Genomic DNA, 27,985 nt, shown 5'->3' with positions numbered 1-27,985 from the left:
GAGCGGCGGCTCCGGCAGTCGGAGGATGCCAGGTTGGTGACTGGGATAAGGATGGTAAAGGCTGTATCGGGTTGCCGGCAGTATATGCCGGCACTCCGGCGGTCGACCGGCAAGCGGACGACTAGATAGGAGTAGGAGAGCCGCCGGTAGTAGCCGGCGGCAGCCGGCAGTCCCTCGGTACACGGGGGGCAGGTATTGCCGACAGTAGAGGCGGCAAGAGACCGGCACCCGGATAGTGAGAGAGACAGGGGGGAGGGGGGAAGGGATGTAGGAAGTACCATCAGGATTCCAGACATCCCTCCCCCTCCCTGAGGGGGTGTACCCATGATAGAGGCAGGCTCTAACATCCATGAGCAGGGGTCACTAGGGACCGGGAGCAAGGTAGCCCAAGGGAGGGCTAGGGAACACCCAAAGGGGGGGGGGGGAGACTCCCATATGCAGAACTATACTATTAACTAACCTTATAGGACACTATGAAGGTATATGTACCAGAGCGGACTGCACAAGGAAGCTCGGGTAGCCCTACTATTCCACCCTAAGGAGGAGTTGTAGGACAGGGGACAGATGGGTATAAACTAACCTAAGCATAGGCTAGGCTATACAAGAGATAGGTGGGGAGGGAGAAGAGAGAAGTCTTCTCAGGAAGGGTTTCTGTACCAGAGCGGCCACTAAGGAAAGGGAGGACACTCCCTAACCTAAGATCAGGCAGATCAGCTAAAACGGTGCAAGAGTACAGTTTCAGCATGGAACAGAGAAACCTTCCTAACCTAACCTAGAACAGGGCTAAGAGACCTGAACTAGGAAAGGAAGAAGACATATCGCTATCGCAGGAAAGTCATAGACTATCCTAGCCATAGAGGTAGGCTAGCCTAACCTCACTCTCGGACGCAGCCCTAAAGGGGGTTCATTCCTTTAGGGAGGACAGAGAGGCGATATATACTCTATTAGACAATTAATCCCTTTACTCAGAAAAGGAATCAAGGCTAAATAGAGGGAATGCCAAGGCAGGGGATGAAGGAAGCATATAGGGGTCCTAACATTAGGTTAGGCTAGAAAGAGTCACTGACTAGCCTATCCCCTATATGGTCCCTGAAGGCGAAAACATTTGCATCACTGTCAAAAGTATTGTAAAATAATGCCACTATCTTCATAACTTAGTCTAGGATCACTAATAAATCATGCATGAACACTTGTATGTAGGCTCCTGGCCTGGGGGCTATAGTAGCCGACTGGTATGAGGTCAATCGATGACCGATAAAAAGCGTCTAAACACGATATAAAAGTTCCTAGCTATGAAGACTAAATAAACTAATGTATTCGATTAGTATATAATGCCGGAAACGTTGTTGTGGCTAACTAAATAAGACATGCATAACAACAACGACGCCATAAAATGGCGGGTCCGGTAGAGGCACAGCTCTGCCACAAAACAGCAATTATCTCGAAAAGTAATATTTACTTTACGGCCAGAGCTTAATTAAACAATACTGGAACCTTGTACTCAACTTTCCAGAAGAAGGCGAGGCTGAAGGTAACGACATAGCGAAGATGCAAAACGATAAAGTTAACACAGGGAAAATCCGTCTAAGTAGGGCAGCTACTAAACAAAGGATGAAGACGGGCGTGACGTCATTAGAGCAATGGCGTCCGTTTGTTTACGTCTCGAGTATCAGTAGTAGCCACGAGTGTAAGATTAGCTGTGGAACGGCTCCCAGCTATTCTCAGTCCTTACACACCGAAGCATTAACTCTGTTCGGGGTGAAGATAGCTATGTGGCGCGTTCAGACATGCGCGTCCCCTGTTGTATTACGATGTCTTAAAGGGAAACCTTTGAGATACTCGCTCCAGAAGTTAGAATTCTGTGATAACCTGTGGTTAAATTCTCTGGGAATATCTTAGTAGTCTTATACCCAAGGAAGCTACCAAAAAGGAACCTTCCATCAGGACGCCATGGCTTGAGCCCAAAAATATTTGGTTTCCCTTGTAGGGAGAATACAAGGTAGAAGAAACTCTAGGAAAAAGAGTTAGTAAGTGTCTATACTAACATTATCCACCTGTAGTATGTATTAATACTAATCGGTGATGTTTTAGGGTCCCGATCATCGAAAAAACCATCTGGGTGTTGAGGGAGTACTCAGACCTCATCATATTATCGTGGTCCCAACAATAGACTGTGATAGGAAACGTAGAGTATGTTAGAAAACGTGTATGACTGTATAATTGTATACAGTACTGTAGTTCAGCCGGCGGCGCTCCCGGGGTTAGGTTAGTACCTGGCGGCACTAAATGAGAGAGAGAGAGAAAAAGCATTAAGGAAGGAGAGTTTCCTATTATTATGGTTTAGCACAACAATTGGAAGTGTAGGAGGACTATCAGGCCGCCTACTGTCTCCTTGCCAGAATGAGAATTCCAATGGAAGGGGTAAGAATCTATCTGATTCTGGCTTCCACCCATCCACAAAAGGCCTGTCGCCGGCTGTACCGCTGGCGGCAAAATTTGTGGATGGCAGTCCAAGGGGGGGCTGAGGACTTACCAAAGTATGTTAGGTTTCCCACTGGCAGCCGTCAGGGTTGGCTCAATCTTCCCCACAATGATATTCACTTCCTGTGAAGGAAGGAAGTAAGGGGAAGGTGGCTGAGGGTGCTGAACTAACTGCCGCTGGCAGGGCACCAGCCGGTAACGCAGTCAACCTAGCAAGCCGGAATGACTGTCAGAATACCGGTGAAAGAGTATTGTGACGGCTATGACGTCACTAAAGGACAGAAGGGGACGGGTAAGGGTCTTATAGTTCACTGGAATGAGAGGTGGCGGCAGGTATGCCGCCTACTTTCAACAGTGAACTGAGGTTTCTGTGCTGACGACATCGTTGGTGGCAGAGGAAACATGGTTCCTTTGCTGGCGACATTGTTGGCGGCAAGACGAAGGGCACTCAGAGTTATTTACTATCTAACTCAAAGCCGGAGGTGGCAAGAACTCTGTTCTACTCAACGGCAATGAAGAAAGACAGTGGTTGCCGCCTGTAGCGGCGGCAGCAGCACTCGGGGAGGGAGGAAGGGTTTACCCTCAATTCTCTGAAAGAGATTGTATATCGAACCTTATCCATAGATTCTAGAGAATGTAAGTTCTCATCCGAATCAATAAGGAACGATAGGGTGAGGCTAAACGTGGGGAAATACTTTAACGTATATATGAGCGAGAGTAGCCTAGCTCTGGTAGGATTCCCCGGGCAAGGTTGGCACCGCCGGGGTTCCCCCCGCATGCGAAAAGTAAAGTTTCATAATAGGAAGAGGAATAATATATATGTATGCAAAATATTCACTTTTATAATTTGCCTAACTAGCTAATATTATAGCTTAATACCGGGAAATGTCGCCCTACTGACTAAATAAAATGCAATAGTAACGGGCGACTGCAATCGTAAAATGGCTGCCTCCGGTTTGTGGCAACGCTCAACCCAGACTCACTTAAATTATTTTAATTTAACTGTGAGAAGGGAGCCTAAAATTATACACAGGAAAGAATTAATTCTCAACTTTCCAGTAGATGAAGATGCTGGAGACTGCATGATGATTATTCCGAAAACTTGCAACAAAACACCAGGAAAACGTTGGGAGAACACCTAGCTTATAGCACTGCAAGTAAAGGAATGGTGGCCGGTAGAAGTATGGATAGGAGGTCCACCGGGTACCTAGAACGGCACCCCATTTTTTTGCCACTCTTCCCCCTTTACATCAAAGAGTTAAATCTATTCGGGGTGAAGATTGCTATGTGTCTTATCTAAAAAATACATTCCCTGATATTATGCGATATCCTTAATTGGATACTCGCGCCAGGAGTTAGAATCCTGGAGACCTTCGGTTTATTTCTCTATAGGATATGGAAAAAGCTACCATAACCAATGGATATAAAGACTGGGCTGAAGCGGGGATGTATATTGTCCCCCATGTTGTTCAATATCATGATGGAAAAGTAGCAAGAACGATCACAGGCAGACCAGAGGGGTTAAAGTATAGGGAAGCGACTTTAAACTGCCTAGGATATGCAGACAACAGATATAGTGACGGAAGATCTGAGGGATGCAGAAAGAATGACTAATATCTTCAGAGGAACTGCAGAAAGAATAGGGCTAGAAATAAATCAATGAAAAACAAAAGTCATGGTTATAGCTGGAAGACAAGAGATGGTTGGAAACGTCAACATTGATGGAATGGAAATTGAAGTAGTTGAAGGCTTTAGATATTTGTGGATGAAAATAGCTTCAGATGGAATTATGAAAGCGGAAATAAATGGAAGAATTGGATCTGTGAACAGGTGTCTATAGTTTAACACTTCTCAAAAGAAGATCAATATCAGAAAAGGCAAAATTGAGAGTGTATAATACAATGATAAGGCCCTTTCTGGTGTATGGATGTGAAGCATGGGCATTGACAAAAGAGCAAGAAAAAAGATTTAGTTTTTGAGAAAAAAGTATTAAGAACCATGGTGGGATCAGTATACGAATAAGAAAGACAAGAATGGAAGAGGAGACATAACTGGGAGTTGAGAGAGTGAACAAAACAGAAATGGCCACATAAGTAGATTTGTTAAGGGAAGAAGAATGCAATGGGCAGGGCATGTTGCAAGAATAGAGGAGCAAAGAATGCCAAGAAGGGTCATCTTTGCACATGCAAATGAACATAGACCTCCTGGACGACCAAGAAAAGATTGGAGGAGGTGTTTAGAGGAGGATTTACCCCAGGAGAGTCTGAACCCTAGAGACTGGATGCCTATGACACAGGACAGAAGAGATTGGAATAATCTATAAAGAGTGGTCATGGGTCAACAAGTGGCCCCAAGACCAATGGAGTGAGTAACAGTAAGTGGTCACTACAGTTATCTCAAGTCTGTACATTTCTATGTCCAAGAGATGGAGCAACTAGAGTTCACTCGTCCAAATGCATTTCAGAAATTTTCCAATGGTCTTCATGTGATCCGTTGTAGTGGTCAGTACGGGGCAGGCCTAGTTTGATTTTGCTATTGAACAAATAATGAGATCACTAAAAGCCTCAGATGGACTGACAGAAGAGCAGAGGTCATTGTGGACAATTTCAGCTCCCATCACTGCCAAGTATAATAAGGCAATGCAGGAATTAAACCCTTTCCTACACTTAAAGTGATCAACAAAAATTTGACCAAAGCAAGGATGAGTAGGGACACTTCTACAAAAGCTAAAGACCAAATTACTCTCTTGTCCACCTATTTCAGAAGATTCCTTACAGCAGAATGTAGTCAGTGGTAAAGGAGCAAATCCCATAGTAAATGTTCTTTAATACTAGTCCATTGGAAAGAAAACAATTGAAAATATGATTGGCCAGTCTGCTTTCAGATACTCTTAAGAGAAAAGTTGAAGCCGTAACACTTGGTGATGTCTCGGCAATGAAGGTTGGACCAGATCAAAGTATTGATCCTGCCCTATTGTATCGGAGATTATTGGTAGTGGCAAAAAAACAGGTGAGCTGTCACTGGAAGACCATTTAGGAGATGAGCTTAGCCCATTCCCTCCAGCTCTTTTCGAGATTAGAAATGTATCTCGTAGGTCAGATAAACCACAGCTCGCTCATGCTATCTTGGACCATTTGAAAGAAGCAAGTGCAGATCCACTTAAATCTGTTCCTCAGACAAAGCACTATGACCTTGATGGAGGGTCCTTATTGCTTTTAGTACCCCCCTGGAAGAAGTGAGATAGCTACAGCACAATAACAGTTATATGCAGATTTCACCATTTCGAAAATATAGGGTGGCAACAGTAGATTTTGATGGCTATAATGGAGATCCATCAATCAAGAACACTTACCAAAGGCATTTAGTGCAGAAAGGTCACCCTGTTGTTAGTGTTACAGCAGAAACCTTCTTCTCTGACAGGAAGGAAGAGTTTTTGTCAAGGGATATCAACAAGCAAGCCTTAATTGATTCGATCAGTGGTAAACTTGGGTAAAGAGTGTGTCGTCATCAATTCGCCTAGTGATGCTAACAGAATATTAGAGAAGATACAGACCTCTTAATTCACTCCTTCATTACTTGCAGGCGGTGCTTTTTGGGGAGCGCCCCGGACCGAAGGTCGAGATTGAATTTTTTGGCTAATTGGGGTGAGATATACCACATGTCGCACAATTTGGTCATTTTGCCTCGAAGTTGGCCACCCCAAATTGTACATGGTAGGTTCATGGTATGCACAAATAAGCATGTCGACAATCGCCAAAATTACATTTTCTCTTCAGGAACTCGCTGTGACGAGATGAAAAAGAAATGGAATCAAAATTAATTGGCATAAATTAAGGTAATGCATCACACTACATTTACAATATATTGCCATTAACCAACAATACCTGCAGGGGTAACCAACAATATAAAGATCATGGAAAGATTTTTTATCTTTCTTCTTCAGGATCGAAGGTCAATAAATTTCTTCCATAGGGTTTATCAGTCATTTTTCATACATATCAACATGTAACAGCCCTACATTTAGGAGGCATTCTGCCAACTGAAAAGGTTTTAGTTTTGCTTACGATATTACACATCTGTTTTAGAAAGAGCCAGTGTCGCTTGGAGCTCAACGGTACCAATTTGGACATCCTGGCATGAAGCATTCGTCTGCAAATGGGACGTATATTGTCTACACGAGTTCCAGAAAGGCAAAATCTGAGAGGTCACGTGACCACTGGGTCCCGTGTAGCACGCGCCTTGTACGAGGTAGCGACAAGCAGTGTGTACTGTTTGAAAAAGCATGTCTCCTGTTATAATCACATGGGTAGAGGTCAATACTAGACTAACTCGTTCTTGAACGGGGTACACGCAAAGGGAGCCATTTTTACAACAGTACCAAAATGTCGCAATTTTCCTCTTGCCCCCACGAATCTCCGGAATGAAAAACCCTGGTGGGTGTGATAAGCCTGTTCTGTCCCCTCGCAGACTGCACCGCCTTGGTGTTCCCAGGTTGCACTGTTTGGCCGCCATTGGGTCTTCATTGTACCCGTGTCTCGATTACTGGGAGTACGGATGACGACGGACGCGCACGTGCAAAATACTTAGCCCAGAGATGCGACCCATGGCATGTGGTAGACGACAGTGGGTCTTGTCCCCATCGCAAGTTTAAAAAAAAAAAAAAAAAAAAAAGAAAGAGAGAGAGAGATCTTAAGACCCATTTTCGAATAAATGGGCGTGACCCCAAATCTTGGTAAACCTCTTAAATCGTACCCCTGGCTGCATATGCAAGTAAGTGTAAGTGCGACACCTGGTGGTGAGTGCTGGAAGCCTGTTCTGTCCACTTGCCAGCTGTACCAGTTTGGTGCCCCCAGGTTGCACCAGTCGGATGCCATGATGTCGCCAGTGGTCCAATGACACAATTTCCGGCCGTGCACGTGCCCACACAGGCTCACGTGGCACGCGAGTTCGTTTTGCCTGATATACGACCTATTCCACGTGGTGGACGAGAGGTCAGCCTGTAACTTCGTGGAGTTCAAGCAAAATCTATTGGCAAAATTTTCAGCAATTCAACCTTAGGTATTTTTCGAAAAAAGTCCCATCGACTTAACATGGTTAATTTCAGTTACACGTGGCACATGATTTCGATTTTTCCGAGGGGAGTCACCCATGCCGGCTTGTGCCCCCCCATCCCCAAACCCTGATATTTTTTATGAAGTTTGAACCATAAGTTTTTGCGGGATTCAAAATGACCAAATCTCCAACAATTTGTGTATTTTGTCCTTTGGAGAGGTAGCTCAGGTTGATTTTCAATAGAAAGTCAAATGCTAAAACATATGATTTTATCTATTTATTCTCAACCTTCGGTTATGCACAGATAGATGGCAGGGACCTTTATTTCAGGTCAAATAAATCATCTGCCACAATAGTGTACCACATCAGCAGTCCTAAATCAGTCCTAGAAAATAAACTATGCTCTCAGCTGCTTTTCATCCTTGCTTTTACTGGATGTGATGGTACATCGCGCATCTTTGGTGTAGGTAAAAAGAGCTACATTTCAAAAGTTAGTCAAAAGGTAATTGTGTGTTGCAATCTTGTGCTGATCAATTCCTCTCTCTAACCAAGAACCAAAAGTAATTGATCACACTGGAGCCAAAGTAATGGATGTACTATTTGGTAGGAAAGGTGCAGTCACTGCCATCTTTGCACCATCGTACCGTCCAAGAAAATTTTCTCAATCCTTTGTAGCATTGGAACCTCTACACCTCCAATAGTCTTCCACCAAATTTCATTCTCTGAGTTTATTCCAAAATAATGGGGTAGATTGGGAAAGGGACGTGGATGTGTTGAACTGGGGTGGGAAGATAGAGGACACCAAGTTAACACCAGTAATGTCAGATATGAATGCAGCTCCAGACAATTTGTTAAAGATAATACATTGTAACTGCTGATCATTGTGGTGTACAGTAGTTGTAGGGTGTATGGATTACCGTGTACACCTGCCTGTGGACAATGCCAATTAGAAAATTGTGATAAACCAAACAATATTGTCAAATTCAGTGAAGAGGAAGATGAGTATCAGTTAGTCTTATGTATTTCCACTGCTAATGAAATAGGTATGCACTTAATAAATACTGTAGTAAGATTATCATATTACTGTAATAAGTTTAGAATTTTAAGACTGTGGTAGCAACCAAACACACAAGTTTCATAAGTGATGTACTGCTAAGTTATTATCTTTTGTATATATTGATTTTTGATATTATACGGTTAATTTAGGATATATCTGCATATCAGGAGCTATTATTGGATACCATCTTGAATTTCATTATATGAAGATTAAAAGGAAATTTGACTGTCTTACATTGTATTCTTTGACCCAGAAAACCTAGGTGAAGACATCTTGTCTATCATCGTAGAGTGAATACTAAGTAAATTAATTACTTTTTTATGCATTGGCGGCCATCTTGGATTTCACAGCCTTGTAGTACTGTAATTGCATTTTGGTACACTTTTATAGCATGTCATTCTACTCATCACATGAATCCAAAAACAGTTGAAAAACCTTTTCTAGCAATTTTTATTTAGGGTTAAGCCATATTCGTACTCGACTATGCTGATATTCAAGAAAAGAAGAGGAGGTTCTTTCTATGGAGACAAAGCTTGGGATAATCAAGAAATATAAGGCTGGCATGTGATTAAGTGTGATCAATAAGGAATGTGGCCAAATCTGTTGCCGATAAGCACCATCCTTGAGCAGAAGGAAGCCATCAAAGCAGAAACGCCTAAGGACGTGACTCTCCTCAAAGCAAGAGGAGCCACGTCCATGATGAGATGGAGAGACTGCTTCTCCTCTGGATAAGGATTAGGAAATCACTGGAGACATGATCACAGAGACAATAATCTGCTACAAAGCCAGCGACATTTTTTGGTGATCTTGTGCATTCTCCGGCTGAAGACTGCGCAGGAGAAGGAACACCGCAGCCCCCACCCAGTTAAATTTTTACGCAGGTGGTTTGGAAAGTTCAAGAGACTGTCTGGCATGTATTCGGTGGTGCGGCATAGGGAGGCTTCCAACTCGAACACTCAAGCAGCCGAAGCCTTTCTTTAAGACATTCGATGTGTTGACTCTCCAGGAAGGCGGTAGTCCCAAGCAAGTCTTCAACTGTGACGAAATTGAGCATTTTGGGAAGAAATGCCACGTGAGACCAACATCACAGTGGAAGAGAAGAAGTGGTCTGAGCTTGAGCCTATGAAGGACACACTTACTCTTGCACTCTGTGCAAAGGCCAGTGGCGATTGTAAGGTCAAGCCCCTCTGTGATATCTTTCGGAGACTCTTTGAGCCTTCACGTCGCACTAAGTGCTCAAGAAGAAGCTTCTGGTGATGTGGAGGGCTAATACGAAAGCTTAGGTATGGAAACTGTTCTTTGTAGAGTGGGTAAACCTCTGTTTTAGTCAAACTGTAAGAAAATATTTAGAAGAAAAGCGCCTCCCTCTAAAATGTCTGCTGGGGTTGAACAATGCCCCTGCTCACCCTCCTGTCCTCGAGGAAGATATCCTTCTGGAGTATTCATTTATCAAGGTTCTCTACCTTCCACCTAACATCACCTCTCTCCTCCAGTCCATGGATCAGCAAGTAATTCCAAACTTCATGAAGCACTATACGGAACATATCTTCAGATGTTTCGAAATCACCAATAGCACAAACCTCATCCTGCGTGAATTTTGGTAGGAGCATTCCAATATTGTGATATTCCTCAGACTCGCTGATAAAGCTTGGCAGGAGGTTTCAAGGTATACTTTGAACTCTTCGTGGAAGGAAATGTGGCCTAATGCCATCTACGCATGAGCCTTCGAGGTATTGGACGTAGAACTAACTGACACTGAAGCCAAAACCACTGACGATCCTGAGCCTGCTCCACAACATAAGGTTGAGAAAATCGTTGCAATCGTGAGGCCCATGGGGCTGATCATTGAGGAGGACAGCATTAGTGAGCTTCTCGAGGAGCACCAAGAGGACCTTACGATGGACGACCAAAAGAAGTTGGAGGCCATGCAAGTGAACGTTGTTCATGAACAGTTCTCTTGCAGCAATGAGGAGGAGACCACAGCTATGACTACAACAACGGCAGAAATTAAGGAGATTCTGGCTTGTCATAAAATAGCAGATTTCGTATAAAGGAAACTCCCCGAAAAGGTTTACACAGGCTTCTTGCTCGGTTTAATGACATTTGACGGACTCTTTTCAGGAACATTTAAAAAAATCCGCCAGGGACAAGCTTCCTTACATCATATTTGTTTTAAGAGGCCATTAGTAGGCCAAGAGAAAGCTCAAAGTGATCTGAAAAAAAAAAAAAAAAAATAAAAGTGGAAGTGTAGAAATTGAGGAAATTTAGAAAGTACAAAATGTAAAGTAAAAAAAAAATCAATTAAAAGTTAGAAGTGAAAAAAAAAAAAAAAATAATTTTAGTTTTTCGTAAAGTTGTGTGAATGTTTTCTGCCATTTGTTAATGTGTTATTTTCTGCCATAATGTTTCATAAAGTTAGTGTTATATTTTCTACCGTTTGTCCTCTTCTGCTTTTGGACATCTCACTCAAAGGGTATATTCCACATTTTTGTAATTTTTCATTTATTATTGCATTATGTAATAATAACTAATTCATTTTTAGGTACTGTATTAATGGTTAGGTTAGGTATTGAATGATTCAAATATACAGTACAGTATTTGGTTGTATTTCATTGTGGTTAGAACAGTACATTATAGCTTTATTATAAAATTTAATACATGTATGGTGTTTTTGTAAAGCTTGGAACGAATTGGGCAATTTACATGTAAAACTGCCCTCACATGTAAAAGTCATGATACGATAGCCACTCTGGAGCTAATTAATTTTGTATCTAGAGGTATTACTGTATATTGTTCCAATTAGGGTTACAATTTAGGTTGGATAGAATTTAGGAATTTGGGCTATATAGAACAATTATTAATCTTTTCAGTACAGCCTACAATATCGTGGCCAATGTGGAGAGTGCTGCAGTAGTTCTTGGGATGAACATGTTAATGACCAGTTTTTGATAAGATATCATAGCATCGGTTACAATATAAACAATTTGTGACAAATAGTTACAAGTTTCCCGCTCATCATTCCATGCATTTTTTATGCAAAGTTGCAAAGAACAATTTAATCCATGGTATGGTTAATAAAACAGCATTCCAATGCTTCTTTGTTTTGACACAAAACAAATATATTTACAATATCTCCATCACAGAATTTTCCTCTATAACCATTAGGAACTGAAAAGCTCTTCATAATAAATTTCATGTAACAACCAATGTAACGACAATAAAAGAATAAACAAAATTAACCCTTGTAAACCTGTCGGCAGATATTTGCTTAAAATTTACATTATTCTATCCCACCCCAATACTGTACAAAGATTTCAATTTCAAAATAATTATTTCCTTGTATATCTGTATACATTATTCATACGGTACGTCATCATTTAATCATACAGTATCTTGTAATATGGATATGGTTACTTGTACAACATCTGCGAACCCGGTGCCAAAAATTTCAAGCGTGGTATTTTCATTCAAGACAAAAATAAAGATAAGATTTTCTTTTTTTACCATTTGGTCTATAGGTTTGAAATAAAATTTTATAAAATTACATAGGAATAAAATCTCTTATCATTCCAGCTCTTTGCTAGTTAATAAATACATGACCCCTTGATGTAATAAAAACAAATAAACTCTTTCGAAAAATTTCAATAATCACTTTCTAAACCAAATAGCTAAAATAATGGCAAATGACTTGTTTTTTATTCAACCAATGGATCAAACATAAACAATAAAAGGCCTCACATCATACAAGTTAGTATTCATTCACAGCATCTGATGTAAAATTTCATAAACAGTTACAAGGCAAACTTTCTCACAAATATCTAAACTTCCTATATCTTACACTCTTCTGTAATGCAGTGCATGTTCATTATAAGAATTTGATTAGCAGATTAACGTTCTCTCATGTGTGAATATAATTCTATTTTCAACCTAGTTTTATTTTACTTTCAGTTCTGCAAGAAAGGGCTTAGATATTAGTGAGTGGACCGATCAAAGAAGACACCAATTCCCTTATCAGTGACTTGAACATGATTTAAGAAAGTAGATCATGTCAACAAACATACATATATACATACACACATGTATACCATATACACTACAGTATATATACATATGCAAGCATAATCATAACACTGTGAAATTACACCATACAGTGGGATACAATATGGGATGTGATTCTGTAAAAAGATTACTACAGTACTGTATCAAACTTTATACAAGAGCCTTGAATCCTATATAGTATGCATGGATGGCATTAATGTACAGCATTGCTATTGTCGGGTTTGTCTAGATGTATGTATGCAAGCATGTGGGTGTGTACATATATATATTTGTTTTTCTGTATGTATATATACATATATACAAAAACACAACAAAGAAAGAGATAGAATACTGTAGGTAAATTTTGTAGTTCACAACATATTCCATCTTCAAAACTTTTATAAATTTTCTTGAGCAATCACTTGGTTATTGCTATTCTCTTATTCATAAATTAAATCGCATATCTGCATAATGCTACCTACGATAGGTAAATTAAATACTGTACACCATTCATTTCTGAACTTTGGTGTACCTGTAGTTTATGCTGGTAGATATTTTCTGTTAAAATTTCACTTTGCATTAGTTTTCAATTCTCTAACAAAAACTACTAGATAGTTTTTCATGTGATATGTTTTACTGTGATCTGTAGTTTTCCATTGACAATATTTTCTTATTTACTCTTCTAATGATAACCTTCTATCCCTTTCCAATGGCATGTATTGTATATAAGTACATATTTACTGTACATAAAATCATTTAATAATTTATCTGCTATATAACAAACATAAGGAATAACAAAAGCTACAATAAAGCAGGTCCACACAGACCATCATGGTAAATGGCAAACATTACAGAGAGAAAACATTAAGAACATATAAAACCTCCAAAATATAAATTATCATAAAGATACAACCTTCTATTTCAAACAATTGCTCCCCAATCTTAACTGGAATCCAGATGCCAAACTGCTGCCAAACTATTGTACCCTTCTGGTAAAGAGCAATCTTGGGCTGCCAAGATTCCAGCGAATTTTGCTGACATCCCTCACGTTTGGGAAACCTAAAAATGAAGACGAATATAATCTGGTTTTCTGAACCTAGAACTTTCAGTGATGAAAACACTTCTGAAATTTTCCTATCTTGGCCATGCCTACAATAACCTAAAATCATAAACCAAATATTACTTTCCTAAAATAATAAAATTTCTTGATAAAATACCTACCATCATTCAAAAAAACTGTCTTGATTTTAATCAATGCCCTGCTGCCAAAGGTCTGTAATACACTGCATGAATATTGATGATAAACATTTAAGTAAAAGCGCACACCATGATTTGAAACATTGACTATAGCTGAAAATTTATATATATATATATATATAATTTTTTTTTTTTAATTTGACTTACAACATTATACTGGTTATTTTCACCTTTGGTAACATTGTCAGGTCATTCAAAATTGAATCTCAAATTAAAGTCTGCAAAAACTATTTCGACAATTTAATATAATCAAATAATGGTAATTTGCAAATCATTTCATAATTGCATTTAAAAATTTCAATAAAACACAGGTATAACAGAGAGATAGAGAGCGAAAACCTGGCTATTGACGACCTTATCTTTTTTATGTGCATATGGTAATTACAGTGCTGAATTATTAATGCAAAGTCATAAAAAGCAAATATACATCCATACTAACTTTGCAGCATTTTAATGTTTGACTGAATGAATATTGAAGCATAAAAAATATTAATGTTCCTTTTTACAGATACTGGAATGATCTACAAGTCACAGAAATCCCAGCTTTCTTTGGATGTCATACAGAATTTTAAATGACATTCAACAATATGAATAATCAACTTCTGTAACAGGAATTTACAGTGAGTATCCAAATCTCTTAAACATTAGATTCAACTAAAATATAATGTTTCTGCTTAAAAAAAATAAGTTTTTATAGTTTAATATAAAATCTATATCCAGGTTGAATTAATAGGTTACAGAAATTTGCAGTAAAAGTCAAATCTTGACATAGTTCATTGTTTATGAACAGTTTCCTCATTTTAACAGTTTAAATACTCTATAACAAAATGAAAACTGACAACAGGACTTTGACTGCACAGTTATTTTAAACAATGGTTTATGTTGAATAAGGGAAAATAAAATCTGAATAGGCTGATGATATGCATTTGTTAAATCTAATTTTAAAAAAACGACAAATGAAAAGAGAGGCTCTGTTCCCAATATTTCAAATCATAAGTCCTAGAGCATAAGAGTTCCCATTCATTGTCAAAAATCATGAATTACTAATTCAAGTTTACTCCAAAATACAAAATCAAACCTTTCATTGTAACTTTCCAAGATTGAGAGCAAATACTGCAAAGTGTGAACATCTTAGCTGGCTGAGCTTTGAAATGCAGGTCAATATTGAAACCTCACAGTTACAGGGTTTAATTTTCATTGTCCAATAACTGCTTGCCTCTCTATAAGCAAAAATCTTGACATGTATTCTTTTTAAAATGAAGTAAAAGTTCTGTAACGGTAACAATTACTACCAAAAATAATATATGTAAATTCTTGACCATATTTGTATGATACTGTACTTTGTGAAAACTTGCTTGTTATATTTTTGTTATCAGTTATAAGGATATGCTGAAATTGTATTTTTATCTTGATACACAAATTTTCTGCTCGTGTCTTTGGCAATCTTTTATTAGCACCATTAGTAATATTCCCAATTTTCTGTAAACTTGTAAAATTTAAACACAAGGGCAGACTTGATATAAAGTGTCTATATACAGTATATATTCCTACATTTCACAGCTCATACCAAACATTAAATGAGCATTTCATGCCCCTGAGATAGCAATACAAAAGATTGTCAACTAGTTGATTTGTGCTCAAGTTCAGTTGTGATGAAGCCTAAGTCACCTTTGTCAGGATTGACTGTATTATAAAATGATTTTGCTCTATTTTTATATTATTGAGCTAATTGATTTCTACCTACAAAGTATTTTTAAGTGTGACAAAGGCTTCCATCCAAACCATAACTTATATCGGTAGAACTGCTGGAAATTAAAATGATGATGATCAAGTTCTGCCACAATGAAGACTCGATAGGAAGTGGATCTATGAATTATAATTCCAAGTGATGTACTATGTGCACATGAAGTGCAAAAGTGATATTTAAAAGTTATCAAAATAGACTCCATGTTGACAATTTCTGAGTACAGTAATATTTCTCCATAAAATTCCCTGTCTTTTAATTAACACATAGAGACAAGAGGAAGGTTCACAATAAAGATCTAAAAAAAAATGCCATACAATTATTGTACTGCACATGGCTGGAAATACAGACTTGTCTAAAGAAAAACAATCTGGCATATCCATTGGAACAGAAACATCTACTCTTCCAGTAGAACTATAGTTTTCATGAAACGTTTAAAAATCTATCTACAGTAAACAAGTAGTTCCCACACATGAAAGTAGTATGGCAGACAACCAACCCTAGTAGCTACATAAAGAAATCTATCCATCCCCTCTCAAACCAAAAAGGTGAGTGATACAGTATTGGCACAGTGTCTATACAAATTCATTACAAATAATGTACAATAAAAATACATACAATATCATCCACCCTCCATAAAATTTTACTGGTAGCTGCAGGAGCTCTTTAGACTGGAAGTACATTGGAACTCACAACACACAGCATAACCCTATAATGTGGCTATGCTCAAGAGCCTCAAAAAACTCTATAACCACACATTCTTGAGCATCACATAACATAATCAAATTTTCTCATCTATCCCACCAACCTCGCAATACGGTGGTTTTAATATCAAGATTTCTTACGTAGCTTGTGACTTTTCACAGTTCAGTAAGAAAACCACAATATCACATACTGTACCTAAAAACTGCCATCTGTAAGATGTCCACAAACAGTTAAAACACTTTTTGTCCCAAAGACAGTACAATGTTATCCTGGGAATTAAACTGCATTTTGTCGGTATTTTCACTGAATCTCTTACCAATATTTTCATTACAAAAGTCTCTTCATATATGTATGCTTATTCAAAAATATATCCTTTTACTGTTAAACATACAAATGATTAAATATCAATTTTAAAACCTTTTTTTTTTTAAAGTTCCATTCACTGACTAAAGGAACCTGTGTTGATGTGATTTTCCACAAGCAATGAATGCTACTGTCCTTCTTTGATCCACTCAAAATCCATGTTTGTCTTGAACACAAATTAATTCTTGAAATGGACTGATGCTATAGTCATAATAGCAAAATTGCACAAGAAATCTTCAACAGATTTGATTTTTCAGAGCTTCAAATTCCTTTTACCCTGTATCTCCTTGAGAGTTTTACATCTGGAAAGGCCATAATTTAAATCTCTCTTCATGACTGCTTGGCAAATATGCACACATGAATTTTACTACCCCCAAAAATAGGCCTCTTTTTACCTGTAATGAACACCATACGTCCCATTAGAGCATCCCTTTAAATATTTATCTTGCTTACAATAGCTCTTTCTTAGCACCAAGTTACACTATGTGCGATATGGTTTGCCAACATCTTGTTTGTTTAAAATGACTGCATCTGCTTCTAGCTAAGAGTCCAATGAAGCCTGTGGTCAAGAGGATTTCACAACACAATTCTGCTGACTGTGAATGATCAGTTGACTGTGGCTTGAAAACTTGGCTTCACACAGTCCACAAGTGAAAGGCTGCACCACAGGTTGGGTTAGCTGTTGCTGAAATATAAAATATGGCATATTAATTACACCATTATTATCAAAAACCCACACAGTACTAATGATAGGTAAATGTACCTGCAAACTTGTATAAACTTTTTGTCCTTTATTTTATTACTAATCATCACACAGGTACATGGTCGATTCACCGTCAGTCCGTTTCGCGGTCAATCACTTTCGCCCCCGGGGGAAGTTGATTCGCCGTCCTAATTGCATCCATACTTGGTGGAGTCTGTTAGTCGTCAATATAGGAGTTGTTTCGTCGTCAATATAGGAGTTGTTTCGCCCCCGTTATTAAGAAATGGACCAAGACGTGCAATTGGCCGAAGAATTTTTTTTTATTGTTTGTAAAGTCATCGTTAATATAATTAAGATTATTATCACATTTTATTCTATTCTATGTACAATAATTTACATTATTTCCATAGAAGATAATCAGAATCATTCAGACTCGCTCCTAGCAAATATAAAAAATTGTACTTACTTTTAAAATAAATACTCACTTCCACGCTGGTAAAAAATATAAAATAATAATATCCAGCACTCAGTTGTCTGTCTCCTGCCACAGTCAATCAGAAAATCCATTCGTTCCAGGCATTCCTCACTGTCCTAAACTCGCTAAACACAAACAACCACTGCACTAATTACCTTTCGCTCGCTGAAATACATAGACACACACACATAGCTGAAGAAAATATAAACAAACAACTCGATTATTCCATCGGTCTTTCTCAACGCAAACAACCACTGCACTAATTACCTTTCGCTCGCTGAAATACATACACCCCCCCCCCTCTCTCTCTCTCTCTCTCTCTCTCTCTCACACCTGTTGAATAATCATAGGGTATAAAAACCAACTGCTCATCAGTGGTCATCAATTCAACCTCGAGACTGCTAAAGAATGGCTTCCACTTGTTTAGCTTGTGACAAGATAATAAAAAAAATTCTGCTGCCAATTGCACGTCTTGGTCCATTTCTTAATAACGGGGGCGAAACGATTCCACAAAGTGTAGGTGCAATTAGGACGGCGAATCAACTTCACCCGGGGGCGAAAGTGATTGACTACGAAACAGACTGACAGAGAAACGTCTATAACCCATCACACATGCATGATTACAATTAGTCATGACATCACACATGCATGATTACTAATACTCATGATTAATTAATGAAGCCTTCTAAAATGTACAGGTGGCACATAAATGCTGATGTCCTTTATTTATTTTTAGGAGAGGATTATACTAAAAGGGCAGTGGCAAGGTTCTCGGTGTGCTAAACGTACCGGTAGGTGATGGATACCTTGTGCACATTGTACAGGTGACCACTAAGGTGCTCCAAATCTAGAAACTTCTCATGGCAGAGGTAGCATGCCAGGAGGCCAGCTGTAGCACCCTGGGGGAGGGATGGGAGTCTATGGGATGTTGGGATGACTAAAAGGAAGAGGATTTGTACTATCTACTAGCAGTTACATCAACAGAAAAATTTCTTCCCTCAGTGACCATCACCAAGTGAATTGATTACCTTACAATCAACACTATTATAATTTCAAGAGATTATGCCCATAGTAAACTGCTGTGTACCTCTAACAATCCAGTGTAAAAATAACGTATGAAACTCTTATTACAGCCAACAGGAATAAGGATGATGCACCATGCTACAATCATCAAAAGTCCCACAGTAAGGTATGGATTGTTTTACCCATTTTCAGTTCATATGCTTTAAAAGTCTTGGAAGAGAGAAAACAAGATAGTTCTATGCAACAGACAGCTTTAGAAGTCTTAATGTAATCTTAAACATTCTTGGACATTGTACTTTTCATAAACTCTGTTGGTCACACTAAATTTGGTCTACAATAGTAAAAAAATCAAGGTGTCATTACACGGGAGGTGTAATGACACCGCTAAGATTGACAAACATTTTTAGTCTTGATTCCTAAGTATTCAATTTTACTAGAACAATTTCCTTTAATTCTGTGTACAAAAGTTTAGAAAGCTTAAAAACTAAGTCATTACCATTATACAAAATTATCCTCCTCTTCATGTGGTTTCTATATTGCTACTTTAAATCTTGTGCTGGAGGTTATCATTAATGTTGTGTATAGTAAAAGCTACGAAACCAAGTCCCCCAACACATATTCAACATCTCGTTGGTCACATTTAGCCTTACAGTATTTCCATGCAAGAAAATGTCTTAGTTGTAGAAAAAAAAAAAAAAAAATTGAAGTCTGTCATACAACTTTTCATCTCTCCTTATCTGATCCCAAGTTGGGACAATCCATCCCCAAGATAAATTGAAGACAAGAGAAAAGAAAACTGTGTCCAACCAAAGGCAAAGATAAAACTATCGATATGGCAAACCAGATGACACGAGCAATTAAACGAACACTGACAAGAATTTCAGTAAGTGCTTCCATATCTGTTTAACTTAATTCTTATTTCAGAAAATGACTGTAGGTAGCAATTTATAGAATGATTAATTTCTTCTTTTAAATATTAAAGAATTTTAGTAGAGTAATTTCACAATTGTGGTGGGAGGGCACTATCAATGAACCTCAGCACTCAGCACTGCAGGCATTACTTGAATCTTTACAGCATTCTTTTGGGCCTTGGCTGCAGCTTCCTTTACATCCTTCTAGAAACTAAGACACTTTATTCTTCCAACTTACTCTTCAACCACATGTAACTTTACTTAATAGTGTAACTCACAGATTCCCCCCTCCCCTAGATGCAATTGGGTGTTGAATAATCTTATAGGTCCAGTTGCTTGGTTTCTAAATATATAAATCCAAAAACCATACAATAATTGTGGGCATCTTCTGCAGACAAGGTGACAAGGGGCAGTATGAGAAATTGAAAAAATCCATGAGCCACTTGTCCTGAGGCTGTAGACAAGCTATGAAGATTATTTACTCCAGACACCAAAGGGAAGCAGGGTATCAAAATCTGGTCTGTGTCATTACTGATCCATTGTATTCATTCTCCAATAGGCTGGACCCAATTGAGGGGGAGCATTAACAATAAGTTTATTTGTTGAAAAATGTTGCAAGATTGACAAGATAGTTTAATTACCTAAGCAACTATTTCAAAGGCAAGATATATAAATTACTGCTCAGGAAACTGGCTACAAAGATTTTAGCCTCCAGAACAAATCTTGGATCAATGTTCACCTCTTGCTCCTCTGCCCCGATTATTTTGTTGTATGCTACAGCAGGCATGTTCAAACATAACCACGATACTTGTCACACTCTTAGTACGTTTATATCGAGAAAATTACTGGACACAGGGACGTATAAGTAGAAAAGACAAGCTTTTATGACCATATACCACTGCATAAAGGGTGAAAAAGATGGGAACACCAGCCATGATTTGTCATTTCAGTGACTGAAACTTGTGGTTCTTTAGAAACAAAACATCTTGCAAAACATTGGCCCTCTGCCACTGTCAACCAAGAAAACACCACCTTATCTAAATAACTAGCACTGCAAAGTCTTCAGGCACCAATAAAGCCATGCAACAAACCTAAATCTCGCCCATGAAACACCACCAGGCACATAGTTTTTAAGAAGCACAGCTAAAAGCAGTAAGCACAGCCTCCTGAAGCACTTTGATGCCTATCTTCTTATAATTGATGACTACTGTACAGGCATTTCATAAAGGCTTTTACAGCATCCCTTTGGTACTTGGCTGTAAGAACTACCTTTTAGCCTTCTACTCTATGGCCATTTCCCACTTCATTTTTTCAATCTAGGTGTTCAACCTCTTATTAACTTTATTACATAGTAAATGTTACTAAGGATACATAGGCTCATGAATGAAAAATTCAAAGAACAAATTGCCTCTTTTGATAGAATCAGAGCCTCATGAAGCGCTTATATCCCCATACTCTACAAAGAACGCAAAGCCTCCTGTAAGCAACTAGAATCCCAACGCCTATCAATAGACACCAACCTCCTGAGGCACATCAATGCCTACTACCGTATGAAAGCAACACAGCCCCCTTAATGACAAACCTCTTGAAAGGCACAGTCTTCTAAAAGAGGAATAGCTTCATGAATGAAGCCCGTCTTTAGAAAGCTAATATTTTGAAGGAGGCTCATCCTTCTGAATGGTACACACCAAAATGAAGAGCTCCTTTAGAATAAGGCACAGCCACCTGAAAAAGCACCCCTTTGGAGGGAGTCACGGCATCCTGAACAAAGGAAGGAATTTCGGCCTTGCAAATAAGCACCCATTTGAAAAAAAGGCTTGACCTCTTCAATAAAGCATCTTTTTGGAAAGAGTCTGGAATTTTGGCCTTGCAAATAAGCACCCATTTGAAAAAAAGGCTTGACCTCTTCAATAAAGCATCTTTTTGGAAAGAGTCTGCCTCTTGAATGAAGTATGTGCTTCTTCAGGAATGAGTCTGTAAAGCTTCATGAATGAAACACCACTTTGGGACAGTGAAAAACTTATTTGGAAAGGAGGCAATGAAGTACTGTATCCTGAATTAAGCATATCTTGGGGGAGGAGGAACAGAAGCCACCTGAATGAACCTCCTCTTACGATGGAAGCAATGGAGTATCTTGAATTAAGCTCTCATTAGGATGGAGGCACTGGGGTACCCTGAATGAAGCCCCACTTATGAAGCCAATGATGCATTCTGAATGAAGAACCATAAATGAAGCACCTCTTTGGGAAGGAGACAGTAAAGCACCGCTAAGGAAGAATTCTGAAGTAATACCTTGGGAAGGAATAACCAAATAAATATCTAAATAAAGCTCCTCTTGGGAAGTAGGGACTAAAGCACCATGAATGAAACTCTTCTAGGAAAGAAGGTACTGAGACACCTTGAATGCACATCCTGTGAAGGAGCCCCTACTGCAATGAATGGAACACTTCTTTTAACAAGAGACCATGCAGCACTACTTTGGAAGAAGTCACACCTTCTTGAATGAAGGCTGTCTTGGAAGCTTTGAAGCACTATCAATGAAAAACTTTGGTGAAGGAGGCTAAGAAGCACTCCTTGGGAGAGCAGTGAAGCACAAATAAATGAAGAACCCTTCAGAGAACAATGAAGCACCAGCTAGGAGAGCAGTAAAGCGACATGAACGAAACCCCACTAAGAAGGGAGCACCCATTAAAAAAGCAGATTAGAAACTTGAATTAAGTACCCCTCAGGGCAGAAAAGCACACGTTTGGGTAGATCACTGAAGTGCCATGAATGAAGCACATTTTGAGGGAACGATGAAGCAATATAATTGTAGAAACCCTTTGGGACAGCAATATTGCACCATAAATAAAACACAAAGTGGGAGATAAGTGAAGCACCCACTGAAAGAACAACATGTATAAAGCACCTGTTTTGAAGAACAGCGAAGCACCCGTTGACAAAGCAACACATTACCATGAAGGAAAGCAGTTTAGACAGCAATGAAGCACTGTGGATGAATAAACTATTGGGACAGCAGAAGAGCACCATGAATGAAGCAATTGTTGGGAGAGCAGTGGAGCACCATGAATGAAGTGCCCATCAGGAGAGTAATGAAATCCTTATGTGGAAAACTGAAGAATCTGGAATAAAGCACCTGTTGGAAAAGTTGGTGCAACAGAATGAAGAACTCCTAGGAAACTGATGAAATGCACAAAGAAATCAAAATGATTAACCTATTGGAAAACCAATAAGGAACAAACCTGAATGAAGCACCCATTAGAAAACTAGCAAACCAACCTGAATGAAGACCATATAAGGAAAGGAATTGAAGCACCTTTATAACTGAAGCACCTATGGGTAGAGGAGTGAAACACAACCATGACTGTAGCACCTATATGGAAAAAAAGTGAATCACCTTCAGGGATAAAGAAAGTAGAGAAACTACATAATGACTGAAGCATCTATAGGAAAAGGAGTGAAACACCATCATGATTGAAGTACCTATAGGAAAAAAAAGAAGCACCATCGTGACTGAAGCACCTATAGTGAAAGGAGTGAACTGCAGACTGAAGCATCTACAGGGAAAGTAGAGTGAAGCGCAGAGTAAAGCGGCTATAGGCAAAGGGGTGAAGCACAGACTGGAGCGCCTATAGGCAAAGGGGTGAAGCGCAGACTGGAGCGCCTATAGGCAAAGGGGTGAAGCGCAGACTGGAGCGCCTATAGGCAAAGGGGTGAAGCGCAGACTGGAGCGCCTATAGGCAAAGGGGTGAAGCGCAGACTGGAGCGCCTATAGGCAAAGGGGTGAAGCGCAGACTGGAGCGCCTATAGGCAAAGGGGTGAAGCGCAGACTGGAGCGCCTATAGGCAAAGGGGTGAAGCGCAGACTGGAGCGCCTATAGGCAAAGGGGTGAAGCGCAGACTGGAGCGCCTATAGGCAAAGGGGTGGAGCGCAGACTGGAGCGCCTATAGGCAAACGCTTGGAGCGCAGACTGGAACGCCTATAGGCAAAGGCGTGGGGCGCAGAATGGAGAGCCTTAAGGCAAAGGTGTGAAGCGCTGACTGGAGTGCATTTAGGCAAGGGAGTGAAGCGCAAACTGAAGCGACTATGGGCAAAGGAGTGAAGCGCAGACTGAAGCACCTATAGGCAAAGGAGTGAAGCCAAGACTGAAGCGCCTGTAGGCAAAGGATTGAAGCCAAGACTGAAACGCCTATAGGCAAAGGATTGAAGCGCCTATAGGCAAAGGAATGAAACTCGTGTAAGGAAAAGTGAAGCAGACTAAGCACCCATAGATAATGGGGAGAAGCATCATGACTTAGAACCTTCAGGGAAAGGGCTGAAGCATCTATAGAAAAAAGGGTGAAGCACTAACATGACTGAAAGCCATATAGGCCAATGAATGAAGCAACATCATGACTGTAGCACCTATAGGGAAAAGACTGAAGCACCATCACGACTTAGTGCCTATAAGAATTCAAGCATCATCAACGACTTGGCCCCTATAAGAATTCAAGCACCATCAACGACTTGGCCCCTATAAGAATTCAAGCACCATTACGACTGAAGCACGTAAAAAGAGTGAAGCACCATCACGACTGAAGCATTTACAAGGAGTGAAGCACCATCACGAATGAAGCACGTAAAACGAGTGAAGCCCAATCTTGACTTAGGCTCCTACAAGGAGTGAAGCAGCATCACAACTGAAGCACCAGTAGAGAGAAACACTATCGTGATTAGAGCACATACAGTATAAGGAAAGAAGCACCATCACGACAGAAGCACCTGTAAGGAGTAAAGCACAGCACAGTTGGGATGGAAGCACCTGCGAGGAGTGAAGCACTTGTGATGAAAGCACTAGTAAGGAGTGAAGAACCATAAAAAAAAAACATTTTTAAGGAGTGGAGCACCCTCACGACGGAAGCACCTGTAAGGAGTGAAGCACCACCACGAAGCAAGCACCTGTAAGGAGTGAAGGACAAGTGTGACGCAAGCACCTGTAAGGAGTGAAGCATCACCACGATGCAAGAACCTGTAAGGAGTCAAGCACAAGTGCGATGCAAGCACCCGTAAGAAGTGAAGCATCATCGCAACGCAAGCACCCTTAGGGAGTGAAGCATCATCGTGACGAAAAGCACCTGTAGGGAGTGAAGCATCATCGCGACGCAAGCACCCGTAGGGAGTAAAGCATCATCGCGACGCAAGCACCCGTAGGGAGTGAAGCATCATCGCGACGCAAGCACCCGTAGGGAGTGAAGCATCATCGCGACGCACGCCGTAAGCACCCATGAGGAGTGAAGCACCCTCACGATGCAAGCACCCATAAGGATTGAAGCACCATCGCGACGGACGCACTAGTAAAGAGTAAAACGCCATAGCGACGGAACCACCCATACGGAGTAAAGCACCATCATGACAAAAGCACCTAAGCACTATTGCGATGGACGCACCCGTTACAAGTGAAGCACCATAGCGATGGAAGCACCCATAAGGAGTGAAGCACCCTTACGACAGTAGCACCAGTAATGAGTGAAGCACCGTCACCTCGGAACCTCCCGTAAGGAGTGAAGCACTGCGATGGAAACACCCGTAAGGAGTGAAACACCATCGTGACATGAGCACTTTTAAGGAGTGAAGCACCATCATGACAAAAGCACCTTCGTGACTGGAGCACCATTTCGACGAAGCATCTGCAAAGACTGAAGTATCATCGCGACTGAAGCATCTTCAGTGTAAGGAGTGAAGAACCATCACGACAGGCAACTAAGGAGCGAAGCACCATAGCGACTGAAGCACCTGTAAGGAGTGAAGCACCATACCAACTGAAGCACCTGTAAGGAGTGAAGCAAAATTGTGACTGAAGCACCTATAAGGAATGAAGCACCATCCCAACTAAAGCACCTAAAAGGAATGAAGTACCATTGCAACCGAAGCATCTTTAAGGAATGAAGCACCATTGCGACAGATGCACCTATAAAGAATGAAGCACCATCGCGATTGGAGCTCCTATAAGGAATGATGCACCTATAAAGACTGAAGCACCTTTAAGGAGTGAAGCACTATTGCGACTGACGCACCTTTAAGGAGTGAAGCACCATTGCGACTGAAACATTTATAAGGAATGAAACGCCAGCGCGACTGAAGCACTTATAAGAAATGAAGCACCATCCCGTCTGAAGCCCCTATAAGGAATGAAGCACCATCGCAACTGAAGCACCCATAAGGAATGAAGCTCCATCACAACTGAAGCACCTATAAGGAATGAAGCTCCATCGCAACTGAAGCACCTATAAGGAATGAAGAACCATCGCGACTGAAGCACCTATAAGGAATGAAGAACCATCGCGACTGAAGCACCTATAAGGAATGAAGAACCATCGCGACTGAAGCACCTATAAGGAATGAAGCACCATCGCGACTGAAGCACCTATAAGGAATGAAGCACCATTGCGACTGAAGCACCTATCAGGAATGAAGCACCATCGCGACTGAAGCACCTATAAGGAATGAAGCACCATCGCGACTGAAGCACCTATAAGGAATGGAGCACCATCGCAACTGAAGCACCTATTAGGAATGAAGCACCATCGCGACTGAAGCACCTATAAGGAATGGAGCACCATCGCGACTGAAGCACCTATAAGGAATGGAGCACCATCGCGACTGAAGCACCTGTAAGGAATGAAGCACCATCGCGACTGAAGCACCTGTAAGGAATGAAGCACCATCGCGACTGAAGCACCTGTAAGGAATGAAGCACCATCGCGACTGAAGCACCTATAAGGAATGAAGCACCATTGCGACTGAAGCACCTGTAAGGAATGAAGCACCATCGCGACTGAAGCACCTATAAGGAATGAAGCACCACCGTGACTGAAGCACCTATAAGGAATGAAGCACCATCCCGACTGAAGCACCATCGCGACTGAAGCACCTATAAGGAATGAAGCACCATCGCGACTGAAGCACCTATGAGGAATGAAACACCATTGTAACTGATGCACCTATAAGATCTGAAGCACCTTAAAGGAGTGAAGCACTATTGAAGAGTGAAGCATCATCGCAACATAAGCACCAGTAAGGAGCAAAGCACCATACCTACTGAAGCACCTGGAAGGCGTGAAGCACCATCGCTACTGAAGCTCCAATAAGGAATGATGCACCTATAAGGACTGAAGTATCTTTAAGGAGTGAAGCACTATTACGATTGACGCACCTTTAAGGAGTGAAGCACCATTGCGACTGAAGCATTTATAAGGAATGAAACACCAGCACGACTGAAGCACTTATAAGAAATGAAGCACCATCCCGTCTGAAGCCCCTATAAGGAATGAAGCACCATCGCAACTGAAGCACCTATAAGGAATCAAGCTCCATCGCAACTGAAGCACCTATAAGGAATGAAGAACCATCGCGACTGAAGCACCTATAAGGAATGAAGCACCATCGCGACTGTAGCACCTATAAGGAATGAAGCACCATCGCGACTGTAGCACCTATAAGGAATGAAGCACCATCGCGACTGAAGCACCTATCAGGAATGAAGCACCATCGCGACTGAAGCACCTATAAGGAAGGAAGCACCATCGCGACTGAAGCACCTATAAGGAAGGAAGTACCATCGCGACTGAAGCACCTATAAGGAATGAAGCACCATCGCGACTGAAGCACCTATAATGAATGAAGCACCATCGCGACTGAAGCACCTATAAGGAATGGAGCACCATCACGACTGAAGCACCTAAAAGGAATGAAGCACCATCGCGACTGAAGCACCTATAAGGAATGAAGCACCATCGCGACTGAAGCACCTATAAGGAATGAAGCACCATCGCGACTGAAGCACCTATAAGGAATGAAGCACCATCGCGACTGAAGCACCTATAAGGAATGAAGCCCCATCCCGACTGAAGCACCATAGCGACTGAAGCACCTATAAGGAATAAGCATCATCGCGACTGAAGCACCTATAAGGAATGAAACACCATTATAACAGAAGCACCTATAAGGAATGAAGCACCATCGCGACTGAAGCACCTATGAGGAATGAAACACCATTGTAACTGATGCACCTATAAGAACTGAAGCACCTTAAAGGAGTGAAGCACTATTGAAGAGTGAAGCATCATCGCAACATAAGCACCAGTAAGGAGCAAAGCACCATACCTACTGAAGCACCTGGAAGGCGTGAAGCACCATC

General features: G+C 40.5%; 1 protein-coding gene and 2 long non-coding RNA genes across 10 annotated transcripts in view; 1 reads left to right on the top strand and 2 right to left on the bottom strand.

Annotated features, from left to right (window-relative positions):
* Nucleotides 1–21,720, top strand: part of LOC137647274 (uncharacterized) — a 63,215-nt gene extending 41,495 nt beyond the window's left edge. Inside the window, exons 3-6 of one of the 5 annotated variants that reach the window (XR_011045559.1) lie at nucleotides 14,394–14,505; nucleotides 19,009–19,064; nucleotides 19,647–19,781; nucleotides 20,204–21,720. This is a non-coding gene — a long non-coding RNA (uncharacterized lncRNA). The other 4 variants (XR_011045560.1, XR_011045557.1, XR_011045556.1 and 1 more) reach the window with 4 other exon arrangements.
* Nucleotides 11,178–27,985, bottom strand: part of shn (schnurri) — a 68,199-nt gene continuing 51,391 nt past the window's right edge. For 2 of the 4 annotated variants that reach the window (XR_011045555.1, XM_068380671.1), the window contains exons 10-11: nucleotides 18,665–18,774; nucleotides 11,178–17,382 (exon numbers count right to left, since the gene is read on the bottom strand). Coding sequence is in view for 3 of the 4 variants with exons in the window: in XM_068380671.1 (XP_068236772.1) it covers nucleotides 17,373–17,382; nucleotides 18,665–18,774 (120 nt within the window). In the remaining variant the exon portion in view is untranslated. The remainder of the gene's footprint in view (nucleotides 17,383–18,664; nucleotides 18,775–27,985) is intronic. The other 2 variants (XM_068380672.1, XM_068380670.1) reach the window with 1 other exon arrangement.
* LOC137647275 (uncharacterized) lies at nucleotides 21,076–26,189 on the bottom strand. Its single transcript, XR_011045562.1, has 2 exons — nucleotides 21,713–26,189; nucleotides 21,076–21,631 (listed from the first exon to the last, which is right to left on the bottom strand). It is a non-coding gene; the product is annotated as an uncharacterized lncRNA (long non-coding RNA).

The sequence above is a fragment of the Palaemon carinicauda genome, chromosome 9, assembly GCF_036898095.1.
Source record: "Palaemon carinicauda isolate YSFRI2023 chromosome 9, ASM3689809v2, whole genome shotgun sequence".
Classification (NCBI taxonomy): Eukaryota; Metazoa; Arthropoda; class Malacostraca; order Decapoda; family Palaemonidae; genus Palaemon; species Palaemon carinicauda.
The sequence above is the reverse complement of the archived record's forward strand: the minus strand, read 5'-3'. Positions and strand labels throughout refer to the sequence as shown.